General features: G+C 45.4%; 1 protein-coding gene across 1 annotated transcript in view; it reads right to left on the bottom strand.

The window, feature by feature from the left end:
• The window catches only part of Myo5b (myosin VB), a 251,035-nt gene that overhangs the window by 29,227 nt on the left and 202,471 nt on the right, over window positions 1-19,337 (bottom strand). The window contains exons 22-27 of the mRNA XM_090353117.1: window positions 16,593-16,826; window positions 7,898-7,982; window positions 6,149-6,297; window positions 4,964-5,083; window positions 3,074-3,214; window positions 1,015-1,080 (exon numbers count right to left, since the gene is read on the bottom strand). Of these exons, the coding sequence (XP_090209243.1) occupies window positions 1,015-1,080; window positions 3,074-3,214; window positions 4,964-5,083; window positions 6,149-6,297; window positions 7,898-7,982; window positions 16,593-16,826 (795 nt within the window). The remainder of the gene's footprint in view (window positions 1-1,014; window positions 1,081-3,073; window positions 3,215-4,963; window positions 5,084-6,148; window positions 6,298-7,897; window positions 7,983-16,592; window positions 16,827-19,337) is intronic.

Raw genomic sequence — 19,337 nt, 5'->3', positions numbered from 1 at the left:
GGGCTATGCACAGACAGAATAATTCTACAGACACAAAGAGGGCACTGGGGTTAGGTGACTGATCTTTAATGATTATTGATTAGCACATCAAATCCATGAGAAGTCTGTTTAGTGCAGGTGTTAAGAATCTACTCAATGCCTGAGTAATTTTCCTACTGGCAGCTGTGTGTCATGCTGGGATTATACAGTGGAGGAGCACTGAGCTTGAAGAAAAGCCCAGGTCCTCATCTTGGCCCTCAGCTTCCTCAGGGGGTAGTTTAAGAAAGTGACAGCTGATGGGGGCTAAAGTTTTCTGCAGCTTTGCCCAGTAGATAAACCAGAGAAAGTAGAGAGAAGGGGGTTGTCAGGAACTGGAGAGAGCAAGGAGTGGGGTGAGCTTCATGTCAATTCAGTTTCACAAGATGAAAAGAGAGATAGATGGTAAACATATTCATAATATTACAAAAGATCCATCAACTGTACTTCTAATGATAGTTAAGATGTAAATTTTATGTGTACTTTACTACTGCAAAAAATTAGGGGAAGCAAGCAATGAGAATGATTTGGGGCTGTTTTTCTGGGCAATAGAGCCTTTAGGCCTGTGATTGATAGGCTGCATATACCATTGGGGGATGTGAACAGATGGCTAGTCTGATGTCTTTTTTTCTATATTCTTCACTGCCAGGGGCCCAGTGACTCCTGAACCCCCAGGTCTCCACAGTTTGCCATCCCCTGCCAAGCTAACGTCTGAGGCACAAGGACTCCTTTCTGTCTCATCTGCCCCACGCTCAGCTTGGATTTTTTTTCAGTGATTTTTATGCAGTGGCTGTATTTTTACTTTCACCGGTACTGTATCAGGAAGATAAGCCAGATGTTATTGTTCCTTTGAGGATGGATAAATTTTCTTTCATTTTAAAGAGGAAGACACTAATGTGTGGAGAAAGGCTCTACTTCACAGCAGCCTGGAACTTAGGACCTCATTTTTGGATGTCCAGTTTTGTCATTTGTCCTCTAGTAGTGGGTAGACAGGCTTACCTTCAGACTATTATAGGCCAGATCTGCATCCTGGTCCAAGTCATTGTCATTCTTTGGCTGTTCAATCTGCATGGGCACAGACAGGAAGATCAATGGGGCCCACAGTTCTGAATATGGTCAGCCCTGTACAGTCTGCTTTTCCATAAAGAGCTGGTGACTCCACCCTCCTCAAGGATCTCTCTCTCCTAGCCTCATAGACAGTTCAATCCTCAGGCCCTCGGTTAACAACTCCCTCCTGCCTTCACACACACAGTCCCTGCACCCACTTGTGGAAGGAATATGAATAACACATACCTTTTCCACTAGGTACCTAGCAGTTCTAACTAGCTTCATCCATGCACATGGCCTTAGTTGCAAACAGAGTCATTGCAGGTATAATCAAGAAAGTGGGTCCTCTACCCCAGGACTGCTCCTTTCCTCAGAAGATAAGACACACAGAGAGGAAGGTCACAGAAGACAGAGGCAGGGTTTAGATCCACTCAGGTTCAAGTCAGAGAACACCACAGATCGCCAACAATACCAGAAGCCATGAGAAAAGGCCTAGATAATGTCTGTCCTAGAGACTTCAGAGCACAGCCATGCCAACACTTTAATTGCTGACCTCTACCCCTGGACCCATGCATGAGAAAGCAATCTTTTGCTGTTTTGTAGTTTAATTTGTTTCAGCCCCATGATCACGGGGGTAAAAAGCGATGTCTCCGCAGTGTGTTTGGTGCTAAGCCAGGATGTTTGCAAAGTGGAGATATTAGATGAATTTTTGACCGATATTTTCTACTTGCAACGAATTTCCGGGGATGAACATCTGTACAGCATCTGATATGTGCTTGCCTGACAGGGAGACTTTCCCTTTGTAACTGAGTCATTTATAGACCTAATCCTTTCACTCTTCATTCTGGATATAGCCTACCTGAGAGATTTAAATCCACCAGCAAGATTTACTTCTCCACTTAATGCTCAGTACAAAAAAAAATCCTCAAGAATTTGATCTCAATTTAGATCAGAGTCTGCATGACATTTGACTGGTAAGAAAGGAGTTGTAAAAAGAGACTATGTGGGTCCGGGAACTTGGCCTAGCATGCACGAAGACCTGGGTTCAGCTCCTTGGTACCACACACACAGAAAAACCACAAGTCGTGCTGTGGCTCAAGTAGCAGAGCTCTAACCTCGAGAAAGCCCAAGGACAATGCCCAGGCCCTGAGTTAATGCCCCAGGACTGGGGCTGGAGGGAAAGAAGGCTATGTGGGGCCACTGGGGAGAGGGATGGGGGAAAGGTGTCAAATCCCATGATTTGCAACTCTGGCCTGAGAATAGACCATGAGGTTGGCTATTGATATGCACTTGTATTCCATGCAAAGTATATTTCATCCTTCCAAAGAAATACCTCCTTATGCTGTAATCAATGGCTCTTCACTTCAGACACTAATCTGTGTTCAACTGTGCCTTCGCATGAGCACTATCTATATCGGTCTTTACTTGTCACCTGGGCTATGTCTGTTTTTCCCAATCTTAGTTTTCTCAGTGGCTGACGAATTCACTTGTGTTTTTTAAGTTCTTTCTCATTTCATACCAGCATACCCTGGGTATAGCCATGCAAGGCCTTGAAATAGAATACTTCTAAGTTTCATATGATGTTCTTTTGAGATCCCAGAGGTCGATGAAAATCTAGACTGTGGCAAGGGTTCAGCCATGGCCAAGAAGGGTGAAACTGCACCTCTGGCCTGCCCTGACCCACTGGGCAGGGATCATGCCACCGGCCACATGCCAAGGATGAAAAGGAAATATATTTTCTCTCTTAAAACTGCATATACTGATCCTCTTGTCATCAGCTCCCATCTTTGCAAGTAGAACAAAATGCCACAGACTCCTTGCAACTTTTAAGGGGCCACTAAGGGAGTTGTACCTTGGCCCAGTGGGAATGGCGTGGGGGACTCTACATGACTCACAGATGGAAGATGCTCTGAAACCCAGCACCAGCACAATTCCATGGGGCCACACCTGCTCTGGGAGCTGCAGCAGGCATCTCAGCCCAGCACACAGGGCACCTGGCCTCATCACAAACCTGCACTTTCTTGCTGTCCTGTTGTTCCCTCTTCTCCAGCTGCACCTGCAGCTTCTTCCTCTCCTGCTCCAGCTCTCGCACTCTCTTCTGTAACTTCAGAAAGACGGTCATGTCCATGGCTGCTTTTTCCACACCGATTTCCTGCAAAGGAAAAGGGGAGTTGGGAAAGGAGGTTCTCACAGCACACAGCCCTTCACCCACCCAGCTCCACATCAGCCATCTGTCTCCCCACTCCTCCCAAACAGCAATCCATGCCTCAAATACAAAGCCAGTGCCAACCAATGAGCAGTTCTCATGTTAAAGGCAGTGCTCCAGGCTCCTTCTCTGGTGGTGATAACTGAGTATCAGCCACACACATACTCTAAGAATAAATGGACACAGACCTAGCCATCGTCTTGGGAAGGTTGAAGAATTCACTTTTGGAAAATGGCATTGCTCCAGAGAAACTGTGAACTCGGGATGTACTGTTTGCTGATGAAAGATTGGAGGGTTCACTAATCACTGTCCTGCCACAGAACCCATTCAGCCAACAGATCTTAAAGCATCAGTTTCCCAGTGGATTTTTTTTCTCTTTAAATGCATGTCTAGGTATGTCCTCCAGGTTTCTGCAATATCTGGATGTGCCTACTAGGGGCTAATGTGCACAATCATACCCAAACAAACTATTACATATACTATATACACAGGAAGCAAAGGAATCTGGTTCTAACAGCACATAGGAATGCTTTATGCTTGGCTGGTCTGGATCAGTCTTGGCTTTCTCCCAAGAGCCCAGACCTGGGAATGTAGCACCCATCTCATGGAAACAGCTGCAAATACAAATGCTAGACATGCAGCTGCAGTTCAGGCTGAATGAAGCCTCCAAGGTCTCGACCAAAACCAAAAGGCCTTTGGTCAGCATTGTGAAATTCTGAGTGTACATGCCCTGCAGAACTGTATGATGACCACCTGAAGACCGCATCTTCTACCCTCCACCTTCTGCACCACTCCCTTTCTAGCATCCTTTTTCTTCATAACACTCAGAAGCATCTGCAATTATATCACACATTCTTTCTGGTAATAGCTTACTGTCTAGCTCTGCGTAAGACACGTATGATAAAGGCAGGGACCCTCTCTGCTTTGGCCACTCCCATTTTACAGTAGCTCCTGGCAGTGCTTGGCATGAAGGCATACATGAAACACAGCTGCTTTCTCTCTCTACCTGTGTCTCTGTCTACCCACTTTAAGAGCTGTGGTTTTTTTTTCTTTTTGAAAGCCAGAGATAAAACTGCAAGTCTTTGTATTTTTGACAAAATTACACATGGGTTATAACACTCACAATAAGGCCTGCTGTTTGTAGTTGGCAAGAGGCCATCCCTAGTACACAATGACAAAGTTTCACAGCATCCTTGTGTTCCAGATATTTGAGTTTTAACTGACTTCTAAATCAGAGAGGAGAATTTCCCAGTATACTTATTGATATTCTTGTGTGTGCTGTGATGCTAAGTCAGGTGGTGTAGGTCAAATTGGCCTCAAAACTAGTGATCTTCCTATCTCAGCCTCCTAAATGCTGGGATTATAGTTATGTGTCACAATGTCCACCAGTTGTTTCTTCTTAGGCCAGGCTTCCTCAGAAGCTTCTGCCTCAATTCCTTAGTTTTCTTTAAGAAGAATTAGGGATCTATCTTCCTCCCTCCCTCTGTTAGTGGGTTAAGGAACAGAAATAGAATGCATATCAGAATATGCGAGAACCAAAGTCTGAACAATTCTGCTCTCGGGACTGGTTCCTTCCTCTCTAAAGTCACCATGAACAGAAGGGAACCTTTCTTCTGGGCAGGTAAAAAGCAGGTAATCACAGGCAATAGACACTCCCCCTGAGGCAGGACAGTCCCCACGAGCCCACTGTCTTACCTCTACCTGTTGGAGGGCATCCTCAGTGTCTCCGATCTCAGAGGTGGAGATGGAAGGATAATTGGAGTCAGATTCTAAACTGCTTTGGTTGGATGGGTTTCGTCTGTGGCCTGGAGTCTGCTGTTCAAAAGAAAAAAAAAATGGCAACCTCCAAATGGACTCACATTAATGACTCACATTAATGGGGCAGGTTTCTTGTCTCATTTATCACCAAGAATAAATGTCACTGTTTCTTGATGGCTAAATAGAGTTGTTCCCACAAAGCATTTCACCTGCAGTTCTTGGACATCCATCTAGCTCCTCAGCAGCCTGCTAACTAGGAGACTGCACAACTCTCCCATTAGGATTGGATTCCCTTGTCTTTCAGTGATATGCCAACCTGTAACCCACAGGCTTATTTCTCTAAGTCCTAGGGGAACAGCCCTTCACTCCTGGTCTTTCAGAATGCATGCAGGCAGTCAAGTTCCCTCGCCCTTTTGAAAGGAATGCTGCAAACAAGCCCTGAATGCCCCTCCCTTCAACCCCTCAACTGACACACCATCAGTTTTGCTCAAGAAAACAGTAGCCTGTTAGAAATGGCACACCATTTATACTGTTCACTTAAAAATACCTTTTGCGGTTTTTTTTTGGCATCTGATTTGGCTTTCAGAGTGAAAACTGAGCTCAGTAAAAAATTTCAGGTTGCTATTTAAGTTTCTATTCAGCTTCTCATCTTAGTTTCCATGCAATTAGCTTATTGATCCTGTTTGGATATACATGTCTTGGAGGAAATCTTATAGAGGGTAAAGAATGACAAATCCTGTAATCCACAACTCGGTACACAGACCCTGAGTTTTATCAGAGGTCAGGATTGGCTCCAAATAGCACCCCTGTTGCAACACAGGAATTTTGTAGAGGAATCAGGAACACATGATCACACACACACACACACACACACACACACACGCAGATGGGGTGGGGAAGGAAGGCCTGGGAATGATTATCTTTAAACACCCACAATCTTAATAAGATCTTGACATTAGAAAGGAACCTTGGGAAGAAAGCACCTCACCAGCCTGCTTCCTTATGCATCACATCCATGAGAATGCACCTTAGAGCAGCGTACACAGCACTGGGAAGGGGTGGACAGTACAAGGGACTCAAAAGAAGGTGAACACCACAGAGCAGCAGAACTGCCTTCCTTGCCTTTAGGATGGTCACCTCGTCTCTCAGGTTGTCATATCTCTGCTCCAACTGGGAGTATTCCTTCACGAGGTTCTGGTACCGGGACCGCTCCTCCTCCAGCTCCTTCTTCATTAGGAGATTCTCCTCTGCAGAGCTCTGAGCACATTCATCTGGAAGGAGGCAGAGGAAGCCTTGGAGTTGCCATCTGTGCAGATCCCCCCACGCACTGCCACGTGCTTCCTGCTCAGCTCTGGTTCTGAAGACTGCCCATGGCAGGCTCACCCCAGGCACAGCAGTCTAGAGTGCTTCTCACCCATTGCCTAGAGCAGGATGAGCTCATTACTCTGGCCCAAGTCTCCAGACAGGGGGCATGGCCCCGCTTTCAGAGGGAGGAAAGTTGGCAACTTGTATGAGAACCCCCAGTCTCTCTTGCAACAATTGTCAGTGAGACAGCAGTCCTGGCAGAACCAGGCTTTTTTCCACACCACCTTTCCTAGTCGTGATCTTTCATATTCTTCTAGTGCAGGCAGACTAAAGGAGATTAAGCCAAAGGGTTTATGGGAGGGAGAGTGGGGGGAAGGCAGAGCATCAACACAGATGGCTTTCGCCTTGTCAAATCTTACTATTCTTAGTAACACACAGGAAATCATTTTAAAGGGCAATTTGCAAACAATTTATGTCTTTGAGATCTTATATTAGCAGGGGCTGTGAGGTCATTGGGGTCACTTTTCCTGTGACATGGGTGAGGGCCAAATGGTCACTGCTGGAGCATGAACAGAAATCTGGTGGCTCCCAGTGGCTGTCACATGGCAGGTGGCACATAGGGCTTGATGGTAGCCCAGGAGGGATGGCCACTTGAGACAGGCTGACCTGGAGTCTGATCCAAGACCTGGCCTCCAGTAAACATGAAAAGCTGAACTTCCAGGGGGAAGACACAGACACTGGGGATGCTAAAGACAAACGTAAATGCCTGTGGGGTGCTGAATGCCAGCCTAAGCACTTCATCTGCTTATATCTCACTCCTTCCTTCCACGAAGCCTCTGATGTCTGTCCCTTTTACGGGATGATCTTGAGGATCTGTTCAAGGTCATAGGGCAGCTCCCAGTAGCATCATGATGTGAGACCATGTCTCCCCCCCACCTCAAGTCTCATGCATGGTATCATGCCTTAAGGGTGTATCTCCCCTCATCAGACCAAAGGTTACAGCAGAGGCTTAAAAAGAACTGACTGGGCACTAGAGACTCACACCTGTAATCCTAACTACTATGGAGGATAAGAACTGAGGATCGTGGTTCAAGGCCAACCTAGGCAGAAAAGTCTGTGAGACTTTCATCTCCAAATAATCAGCAAAAAACAGGAAGTAGAGGTGTGGCTTAAGTGCAAGAGTGCTTATTTGAAAAAGCTAAGGAAAGGCACAGGACTTGTGTTCAAGCCCCAGTATCTACCTCTTCCTCCCCTCCACCCCATTCTTTTCTCTATGTTCCCTTTATTAAAAGTGCAGCATGAACTGGGAGTTTGGCCTAGTGGTAGAGTGCTTGCCTAGCATGCATGAAGACCCAGGTTCGAGTCCTTGGTACCACATACATAGAAAAGCTGCAAGTGGTGCTGTGGCTCAAGTGGTAGAGCACTAGCCTTGAGGAAAGCTCAAGGACCGTGCTCAGGCCCTGAGCTCAAGCCACAGGACTGGAAAAATAAAAAAAAGTGCAGCATCTAGGAGTCTTTGAGAAAACCAGCCAGGAAAGAAAGGTTAAAACTTATTAAGGAAGTTACCTTTGCACTGGCTCAGGATTTGGTTGTTTAGCTGTTCTTTCTCATCTTTCAAGAGAGCGTTTTCTTGCTCCAGGTCTGCAACTCGCTGAAAGAAAACATCATACAAAAACATCCCACTGTAATGCTAGGCAGAGGAGAGGCTCCTTTTGTGGGGTTTGAATTCCAACTGGTTATGAATAAATTTTCTTAAGAAAACCAAATCAAGCAAAGCTGCTTTCATTTAAATGGAAAAGTTGTATACAAAAAAAGAAAAAAATCCCATTAAAATAGGACAGACAAGCTCAGTCTGTTTATGGTCATCTAGTGCAGAAATAAAAAAAGACCCCGAAAAACCATATCCAGCTCACATGCCCTGTTGAGGGCCGTATAAGATAACAGGCTTTAATGTGTTCACACTTCCCATCTTGCTAAAACTTGAGCTCTCAAATCTGAATCCGAAATACACAATGAACAAAATGATCTCTAGTGTTATTGCCCTCTCTTTAAAAAATATTTTTTTTATCATCTTTAAGTAGTTGTACAAAGGAGTTGTCACTCGACAAAGTGTATTTTGACCAATGCCATCCCTTTTAACATTTACACCTGTCTCTTTCAATTCACCCCATCCTCACTTTTCTTAGTTTTTAGAATATGTATTGATTTTTTTGCCATTTAACAAAGCAATTTATATATACAATCCATCATGATCTGTATCATCCCTTGGACATTTTCACTCCCAACTCAACCCACCCCTTCCTTTATTTTCTCTCAATTCTGAGGCATATACAATTTATTGGACCAGTGCAGTCCAGATTCTGGGAAAGCAAAGCAGATTAGCTGTTGACATTCAGATTTCAAGCCTACTATTTGGCTTCTGAGTGATGCTGCTGAAGAGGTATGGGGGTGAATATTACTGGAAAAAGAAAGAAAAAAGGAACAAGAGGGGCCAGGAGTTGAGCCTAGTAGTAGAGTGCTTGTCTACTATGCACGAGGACCTGGGTTAGATTCCTTGGCACCATATACATAGAAAAAAGCCAGAAATGGTGCTGTGGCTCAAGAGGTAGGGCTCTAACCTTGAGAAAGTCCAAAGACAGTGCTCAGTGCCCAGGACTGGCAAAAAAGGACAATGAGAAAGGAATTGTAGCTAAAGAAAAATCCTGATCTGTTTGAAGAGAAAAAAGGGTTAGAGTGAAATTTCTACAACTTGAAGCTTTTTTTTTGCTGTTATTGGAGCAAGTATTTATATGGGTTGTAAATAAAATGTTTTGGATGTGGATGTAAAGAAACGATGGAATCATCGGATGGCATAAAAGATGGGGAGGGTGTTATTTCCTGTGTAACACGGGGGCTGAACTGCACTCCAGGCATCTTTGTACTTGGAACTCCTGGATGCTCAATCTGTAGGCAGCCATGGAGAATTTTTCTCCACCAACATCCTTGCTGTGTTAATATCAATGAGGAAGTATTAAAGGGGAGAATGAGGGACATGTGCCAATGCCCATCCATTTGGGTATCGGTCTTGAGCTTGTACTTCCCTGAGACCTGGCTGAGCCCTAGGCCTTACTGTACAACCAATGCTTGTGTTCATACCCTCAGTGTGTGGTGTGACATAAAGATCATGAGCTGCATAGCCATGCAGATCTGGAGGTCAGTTTCCCGCTCGATGGCATGTGCTTGACATTCTAGCCTACCGGGGAAGCACAATGGCTGGCCATGGTGGCATGTTCTTGCCACTCCCAATAGAGACAGGGCAAGATTGAAGCTCAGGCAGACTGAGCATGAAGCAAGGCTCCACCCCAAAAATAACCAATGCAAGAAGTGGCTGGAGGCAAGGCTCAAGTGGTAAAATACCTGCCTAGCAATCAGCACCTACCCCAAGAAGAATCCCCAGCACCATTCAAAAAAGGAAGAATCCAAACCATTCTGAGCAGGGTAATTCCTTGTAGTGGGGAGGAGCCTGTTTTACACATTGCTGGTCAGCTGGCAGCACCCTGGCTTCTACCCATACCACCTTAATTTGGGACAACAGTCTCAAGGCTCAACACCAATATCCACAGCTGAGGGGTCCTCTGAGTCAGGTCTTGAAATAGGAAGTCCTGGGCTGCATAGGGGAGGGATTTGGGGGCACACAAAGTGAGGAGCAAGGAGGGCAGGGTTTTGGGGGTACGGGGCGGGAAGGGAGGAGAAAAGTCAAGGACAGGGTCTCAGGACATATAAATCAGATTACAATCAGCTTCTCTTCCTTTGTTCTGAGCTAACTCCGAACTCCTCCTTTACATCATCACCTGCCTAAGGGAGCACAGCGCCTCCGCCCGCATTCTTGCTCCTCCCTGAGCTTTTCCCTTGTGTAAAGCCATAGCATGGGCCTAGTCTTCACTAGTTAATTTTGTCTTAAAGAGTTCTCACCTATCATCTACTCAAGGAGCCTTTGGAGGACTGGATTCTCAGTATTTTGTTCTTAGGGGGTCCACACACCCCTCTAAAGTACCTACTAGATCACATACATTCATGGCTCACCTGCTTAGCCTGCACCAGAGGTTTCAATATGCACCTCAGGACCCTACCCCAGTGAGAAGCCAGCCTGCTGCCAGCACCAAATGCGTGGTGAAAGAAGACTACTGCAAATTGAATTAAGGAGTTTATATTCAATTTTTAAAAATAAGGGGCTTTTTCCACTTAGAAAAGGTATGATTACAGATGTCTAAAACATTTAGAATATATGAACTTATTTGAACAAACAATAGCTCAATTTAGGAAGCTTACACAATGGAGGAAATAACAGCCTTCAAATGGGTCCAATTTGCTATTATTGCAGTCAGTATTCCAAGTGAAGAACTTCTCTCCAAGAAGCCATTGAGTATGACTTTCAGAGCACCGGTAAGTCAGCTTACCTAGTGAGTCCAGGAAAACTTCAAACCACTCACAGGAGAAGCATGTGTCTCTATAAAGTAAGGCCTGGAGTATGCCGTCTCCCACCTGTTGCTGCACCATATCAGGGGTTCCACATAGAACAAAGTTGAACCCTCTGCATTCTCTAGTCCCCAGGAAGTTTCCCTGGAGGATTTGAGGTAAGCTGACTTTACCTCTAGAACTTTTCTTCCCCTTAGTAACTTCATTGTAACAACCTACCATCTAAAATCTGGCCAAGACTACAAGGTAAGAGAGCCACAGTTAATAGTGTCTATGCCCTAGCACTTCTATTGCTTCTTAGCCCCATTTTTTTCCTTCTCTCTCAGTGTCTTGTGCTTTGATTATGAATGCAGGCCTCCTATGAACTTGGCTTTGTTATTCTATGCCCTACAGTGAAGAAGCAGCGGGCAGGAGATTTGTTTTTGCTGCTGCCTGAACAAAAGTCAGAGTGAGGTCTGGGCTGAGGATCCCTGGTGAACTCCAGGCAGAGAGTCCCACACTCAGCTCAATGCCCCAGGGAGGGCTGACAAAGCTCTATGACATCTGTTTCCCTAGAGGCTGGCCACCCGGTCCTCCCAGCTACCTAGCACATGCAGTGTTTGTTGGAAGGAATGGTGAGAACAACTTCTACAGCCAAATGGCTCTGTTTTATGAGCTGTAAGGGGTGCAGAGCACAGTGAGAGACACTTTAGATACATAGAACAGGCAAGTACAACCTCCAGAGCGTGACAAGTACCACCTGCACAGGCTTCAGGACTCATTAAACACCATCTAGAGGCAACTTGTCTGGAAGAGAAGTCTTTGAACCCATGTATCACTATTATTGGGAGTGTTTCTTACTTCTGCCAGGTTATTTGGAACAGATCATCAAAACCAACACTTGGGAGACAGGAATCCTGGACCCAGTCATTAGTAAGTCAACTGGAACAGTTATCCCAGCATCTGAAGAGCTGCCTTTGCTAATGCAGCTCTTCAAATGTACAAATGTAGCTATCGGTATTTCATCTTTATTCTTTCAAATTGGTTATTGATATTACAAAAAGAGCTAGCTATAAAGTTTCTAGTAGAAAACCAATGGTAAACCGGATGGGCAGGGCGCCTTTGGCAATAGACATGGTGCCAAGGGACCACCTAGAATTCACTTCCCTCCCACCAGACAGCACAGCCATACAGAACAGCACAGCTGCACAACAGCACCAGTGGAGGAGTTGCTGGGGCTCGAAGAAGAAACAACAGAAGGTAAAGGCCTAGGAAAGGGCCTGGGGAGACACCAAAGTTCTGTTCCCCTTTAGTAGAATGGGTTGTGGCTGGGGTGTACTGGGGTCTGCCCTGGGCTCTGGTAGCACAAAGAATTTTTGATCCCCACAGGGCATGACAGAACAGCCATGTGCTCTGCCACCTAGTCATCACAAGTGGCAGCCCATAGGGTTCCAGGATGTCAGTTCCAATGCAACATTCACCCCTTCTGTCCACAGAAACATCAAACTCATTAATTAAACACCCAGCAGCAGTCTCGGCTTCCTCACTGCGCTTTGCTGGGCTCATCAATCTCACTCAGTGCAGAGCAGGACCCCAGACACATCCGGCAAAAAACCAACTGTCTGATTATTCAGCATTTGTTAAGAGGGGATAGGGTGCCTTTGCTAAACATTAACCCATGGTTAGGCACCGAGACTAAAACCTAAGAGCCAGCCAGCTCCACTTCCTTTTAATTACCAGAACAAAAAGGTCTTTACAGACCCAGAGAAGGAAGAATGTTTATTTCTTTTTCTTTTAGATTTTCCCCACCCCCCAAAGAGTAGACTAATGGAGCAACTTGTGCCAGTGTCTTCTGGGCATTATCAGGCTGGATTTGCTTCCCTTTTATTACTGACTTGGAGTCTCTGCTAGCGTCCTTAACTTTCTCTTGTCAGTTCCAAGTTCTAGTTTTACTTAATACCTACCTAGCTAGGCCAACACACTCCTAGGATATAGAAAAAAAATTTTTAATGAGAAGAGGAAGAGCCTGCTTCTCTATTTGGTCTTCCTACTTCTCTATTAGTTTCTTTGGCTGGAGACTAAGAAATTAAAAAAAAAAAAACCTTGGGTCCCCCAAATTACAATGTTCAGCAGGAGGCAGAGAGTAAGTCACATGCTACCTTGGGGGCAGAGAGTGAACCTCCCTGGTATGTGGGACTTCTCAGGTGTTTGATCTGCCTTGGGTACCATGCCATGAAAGGCCTTTTCTTCTAGGATCATCAACCTCAAATTTCCTGTGGAATATTTTTGTTGATGGTGCTAGGAATTACACTCAGTGCCTTGTGTTCTACCATTGAGCTACTTAAAACCCCAGGCTCCAATTCTAATCTTGACCTCTTTTCTTTCTACCTCTACTTGTTTAGTTTTGGTGCCAGGTCTGGTTCTTGAACTCAGGACCTGGGCGCTGTCTGAGAACATTTTTGCTTGAGGTTCCATGTCCACTTCTAGCTTTATGTTAGTTAATTGGAGATAAACAGTCTTCACAGACTTTCCTGCCAAGGCTAGCTTTGAACTGTGATCCTCAGGACTCAGCCCTCTGAGTAGCTAGGATTATATAGACATAAACCACCAACACTCAGCTACTTTTTTTTTTAAGCACATGGAAAGGTCAGCATCCATCCATCTGCCCTATGGATTAACAGAACACAGGTAGAACCCCGTTCTGTTTGTAGGTTGTGAGCTTTGACAGGAGTTTCCTCACACCACATGCTTCCCCTGAAGAATGAAGTCCATTTAAGGCTTCATGGTTGATGCCACTGGCAGGTGTTTTACCGAGGCAGGGATCTCACGTTCCTCACAGCAACTTATCAGGAAGGTGGCCTTTTCTATGCCAGGCTGCCCACACTGGGAAGTCCCATATCTAACCATCCCCTGGGATGCCCCTGGAATGGGAAAATTATGCATAAAAGCCTAATTCCCCAACAATACACAAACAGAAGGCCAAATCAAGAAAATGATCCCATTCGCAATAGCCCCCAAAAGAATAAAATACTTAGGAATAAATTTAACCAAAGATGTAAAGGAATTATTCAATGAAAACTATAAAAGCCTAATGAAAGAAATTAAAGAGGATACTAGGAAATGGAAAGACATCCCATGTTCATGGCTAGGGAGAACCAACATAGTGAAAATGGCTATACTGCCAAAATTGATATATAAATTCAATGCAATCCCAATCAAAATCCCAAAGATATTCTTTACCGAAATAGAAGATATAATCCAAAGATTCATAAGGAACAAGAAAAGACCTAGAATAGCCAAAACAATTCTAGGCAAAAAGAGCAATGCTGGTGGTATTACAATACCAGACTTCAAACTCTACTATAGAGCCATAATAACAAAAACTGCTTGGTACTGGCACAAAAACAGACCAGAAGATCAGTGGAACAGAATAGAAGACCCAGAAATAGAACCACATACCTACAGGCAACTTGTATTTGACAAAGGAGCCAAAAATATACAGTGGAACAAACACAGTCTATTCAATTATTGGTGCTGGCAAAACTGGGCAGCCACATGCAGAAAACTAAAAATTGACCCTAGCCTTTCGCCACGCACAAGCATTAACTCAAAGTGGATCTAAGACCTCAATGTCAGACCGGAAATCGTGAAACTGCTACATGATAAAGTAGGAGAGACACTGGAACTCATAGGCACAGGCAAAAGATTCTTGAACAGAATTCCAGGGTCATAACAGATTGGAGAGAGACTCGATAAATGGGACTACCTAAAAATAAAAAGTTTCTGTACAGATAAAAATATAGTTGTAAAAGTAGAGATACAGCCAACCAACTGGGAAAAGATATTCACCAACAATACATCTGACAAATGCTTAATATCTAGTATCTACAGGGAACTCAAGAAACGAATCCCCCCCAAACCCAACAAACCATTCACTAAATGGGCAAGGGAACTAAAGAGAGACTTATCAGAAGAAGAGATTAAAACGGCAGAAAAGCATATGATAAAATGTTCATCATCTATGGTCATAAAGGAAATGCAAATAAAAACAACCCTAAGATACCACCTTACACCAACAAGAATGGCCAAGATTTTGAACTCAGACAATGATAGTTGCTGGCGGGGTTGTGGAGAAAAAGGAACCTACTACACTGCTGGTGGGAATGTAGACTAGTTCAGCCACTCTGGAAAGCAGTGTGGAGGTTTCTTAAAGAACTGAAAATAGACCTTCCCTACGATCCCGCCATACCACTTCTGGGCATCTACCCTGAACATCATAACCCAAGATATGATAAGGACACCTGCTCAACTATGTTCATCTCTGCACTATTCACAATAGCCAGGCGATGGGAACAATCCAGATGCCCTACTGCAGATGAATGGATACAGAAAATGTGATATATATATATACACACACAATGGAATTCTACATAGCCAACAGACAAGATAAAATAATGGCATTTGCAGGGAAGTGGATGAATCTAGAGTGAATCATGTTGAGTGATACAAGTCAAGACCTAAGGAACAAAAGGCGCATGGTATCCTTAATATGTAGCTATTAAATCCAAAGAGTACCAGAGCAAGGACTCAATATTTGCATACCCAATGCTATGGACATGGTAATGGGAATATAATCATAACTATATAGACATAAAACCTATGACTCTATAGACTTAATGTTTTATTTCATAAATTAATGTTTCTATGACATACAAACCCTTAGCCTAATTTGCATTAAGTTCTAAAAACTAAGTCCCAGTGATTGTATATAGAGATTCCCTTTTTGAACATTTGTTTGCTAAACTTGTCATTTGAAATATGATGTAAAAATCAATGTTAATAAATTCTTTAGTAAAAAAAGCCTAGTTCCAGTGGACTTGGTAGGCTCTCATCTCAAATGAGGTAGGGGTGGTGCTCTACCTGGTTCCCAGTGGTGAGGGCTAAGGCCAGGAAAAGAAAGCAGGGCGGAATGACAAAAGATAACTGAATAGGGCTGAGGTCCTCGATTCCTTCTAGAAGCCAGTGTAAACTGTGTGGTGTCAACTGTGGTAGAGAGGACCTCAGAGATAGCTGGGACTAATTTTTATGAGTGACACACATAGACACACACAAGGGAATTAAAGCCAGTGAGGTTCCTGCACATGTCTGCTACCATGACAGGACAGGGAGGAGGGTCAGTATTCCAGCGTCTGTCCCAGTGAAGTTCAGAGCTGTTCTTCCAATATCATGACCACGTGATCTCTCCTTTTTCCATATTTCACCCATTCTGACTCCCCAGGGATGGATGGATAATCAGAGCATGAGTGATATGTTTTTTTTTTTCGGTGGCTCGCAAAAGCAACAGTCTCCTGAGTCCACAGAAGGCTCTCCAGTGGGACTTACCTGGTTGGAAGTTAGTTGGGGAGTACAGGAAATTCTGTTTCATGGGGTAGCAGTAGGCCTGTGGACTTGAGTGGGCAAGTCAAACTGGAACCAGAAATATAAACTTGGAAAACATCACAAGATGATTTATGGAGGGGTAGCAGTAGCTAGAATCTGGGTTCAGACCCAGACCAGTCACTATTTCTGTTTCACAGCTCTCACCAACAAGGACTAGCTGTAAACTGAGATTAAGAAAGATGTGCAAAGGTGTCTGAGTTTCCTCCCAAGGGAAGCCATAGTATCTAGTCAATGGCAGACACAGGTCAGTTGTATGGACATGTTTGAAACACCCTTTTCTCCCTCACTCCAAAAAGGCCAGGGTAATCTTTCAGCTTGAAGAAAAAGTCCCCCAGCGATACTCCATCAGCCAGCTCTTGGTCAGCCCGCCCTTCCAGCTCCTGCATACCTTTCTTAGCTCGTCCTTCTCCCTGCTATGGGTATCTTCCAGGACCCTGCGCTCCGAGTATGCCTTCTGCAGCTCAGTGCGCAGGCTCTGTACTTCCTCCTGAAGTTGTAGGCTGGTGTCAGCCTCCTGGCTCTGCTGGTAATGTGCCAGTTCTTTCTTTAGCCTCTCCACCTCCATGGTGTGTGTGGAGGTGACTGCAGACAGCTGCTCTGATAGGGTCTTGAATTCTTTGTTCTGCAGAGAACAACAGCAATCAAGGAGAGAGGAGAAAAAGGTAAGATACAGAGGTTACTAGGCCAGGAAAAAGTGTGAAGGCCATCCAGGAAGGACTTCTAAGGTGGAATGGAATCTCACAATCATTAAAGGCCCAAGTGCTCTCCTGCCATAGTCTGACAACTCTGAGCACTTCTAGAGCTGGCCCTGGCGAGCAGCAGCTTCCTTTCTGGGTTGGGTAGAAGCACAGAAAGTGATGTGATACTGATGCTGCCTTATCAACTTTGGCTCACTTATCAACTTTGATCAGCCTGCCTTCTTGGCTTTTTGGGGTTCTCTGCCCTTTTACACTGAGCACTGCAACCTTTAGATTTGCTGGCACAAGTAGCTGAAACCAAATCCGTGGCACAGAGGCTAAATACCCCTCACCCGAGGGGCCTTTCACAAGCCCTCTCCAGCCACCTGTCAGCATGGCTTTACCCTGTGCAGCACTGACTAAGGAGATTCATATATAGCAGAGCCCATCCTGCTGTGTCCCTACAGACTGGGTACCTGGCCACCAAGATACCCAGTGGGATCCCCTGGGTGCCTTGGTATTCTGAGAATCTAGTGTCAGGGCCAGCTGCACGCCAACAAATGCCAGAGTGGAAGGAGACCCAGACAGACATGGTCAGTGGGGAGAAGTGGAGGAGAGGAAACTCTCCTAATAAGTCAGCCCACATCAAATAATTATTGATTGCCTGTCATTGTTGTGCTCTGCAGGAACTCCAAGGAGAACAGAGTTAGGGGCTAAAATGCCAATATGCACGGGCACTGGGCCCAAATCAATGATTAATTCATGTCAGAGATGCAACTTTACAGAGAGTCCTGGGGAGCGATGAGCTAGCAGACTATACACTACCATGCAACCTACAGGCTCTCTTGCTTGTGCCTGAGGGAGTGTGCAAGCAGTGTATTTCCTGTGGGGATTCAGCTCAATGAGATCCCCCATACTGCAGAACCTCCCAGGTAAAACCCAAAGAAGAAACCCATTTAAGAAGGATTCTATTAGGAAGATCAATATTTTTCTGAACTGCCCACGGGGGTCTGGACTCCTTCACAGGCGGAGGGTTTCTGCATGTAGGTGATGTGTGCTGGGCTTACTTGATGCTCTGCTGTCACCTGCAGATGCCACAATCTGGGGAAGTTCACTAGGAGTTGGGGAGGAGGAGTGGCCTGGAGACCATGGGCAGAATTTGTGATGAAGAGACACATGCATGGCTGTGCCATGGGGAGAGAGGGGGCTCAATGTGTCCTTCCCCGCTATGGATAAAGACAAGACTCAGGGCCCAGACACAAAGTCTGGTGCTACTGGGCGGCTCAGCTTTTCTGATCCTGACACTGCTAGAAAGCAGGTACAAGGAGGTTGGGCTGAAGTTGGCCCTGTGCTTAAGAGTGCAGCTCTGTCCTTGATCCCTCTTCACACCTGATCCAGGCACCAGCCTCTGAGCCCCAGCTCTGTCCTGTCTAACTAGACAGAAATCCCACTGGCATCAAGTGCTGGCATCAAGAAGTGGATATACACTATGTTTAGCCTGGTCCCTGGTACCTAGTGCTTAATAACCAGGGCTCCTCACTGGCCAGAGTCCTTTCAGGGAGGTCCCTTGGAGAGCTGCTCAGAGCCTCTGTCACTGCTTGAAGCTGGGTGATCAAAGTCCTCACAGCAGAGTCCAGGACATTCCTGTCTCATCACCATTGCTATCCAAACAGTTCCTGAGGCTTCCAGAACCTGTACATTTGTGTCTAGGATGTGTGACTTTAGAAGGGAAGTCCCGGAAGAATTCTTCTATGGCCCTCTAGGTGTCATAGTCATGCAGCTGGACCTGTCATGGGGGATAGCACTGGGCCTTGCTGCCTCAGAGCCCTGGAAACCCCCTTTGGGTTCAGGATAAACATACCATGCAGCCCCAGCCAGGCCTGTCCTGTCTTGCAGCAGTGAAGGCTTTTTCCTGCCACAGGGAGCTGGCTCACGCATGGCAAGGGCCTAGAGATTTTAAAATAGACTTCTGTTCTCCCTCCCCCATCCCCAGACTCTTCCTGCATCTTGAGCATGCCTCTATCGCTGAAGGATACAGACTGCCCTCCATGGGCTATAAGAAGCCTGCCTGGCAACGTAGACTCCACTGTCTGCTGTGAGCTCACAGAAGGCTTGATCTCCTCTACCCTCAACCTGCAAAGCAAGCCATCTACCTGTTCTTCCAAACACTGATTATGGGACATCTGTTGGCCCATGCAGCACCTTTATAAACCAGAAAAAAGTGCCAAGCAGGGTGGGGATAGACCTGTTTTCCTCATGAGTGGAGACACCTTGGTGTGTCCAGCAGAGGACAAAGGACACCTCTTCTTTGGTCAGAGCAGTGGCTGAGTTTCAGCTGCACTCATCTCTGAAGCCACACCTTCCTGAAAGTGCTTAGTATAGTCACACACTCCTGTATGTGCTTAGTTGACAGAACTATACACAGAGAGGCATCCAGTCAGTACTGCAGAGGCTCT

Source organism: Megascapheus bottae, chromosome 19 (genome assembly GCF_031878675.1).
Source record: "Megascapheus bottae isolate mThoBot1 chromosome 19, mThoBot2.hap1, whole genome shotgun sequence".
Lineage (NCBI taxonomy): Eukaryota > Metazoa > Chordata > Mammalia > Rodentia > Geomyidae > Megascapheus > Megascapheus bottae.
Note: the sequence above shows the minus strand (reverse complement) of the source record. Positions and strands in the feature narration are given on the sequence as shown.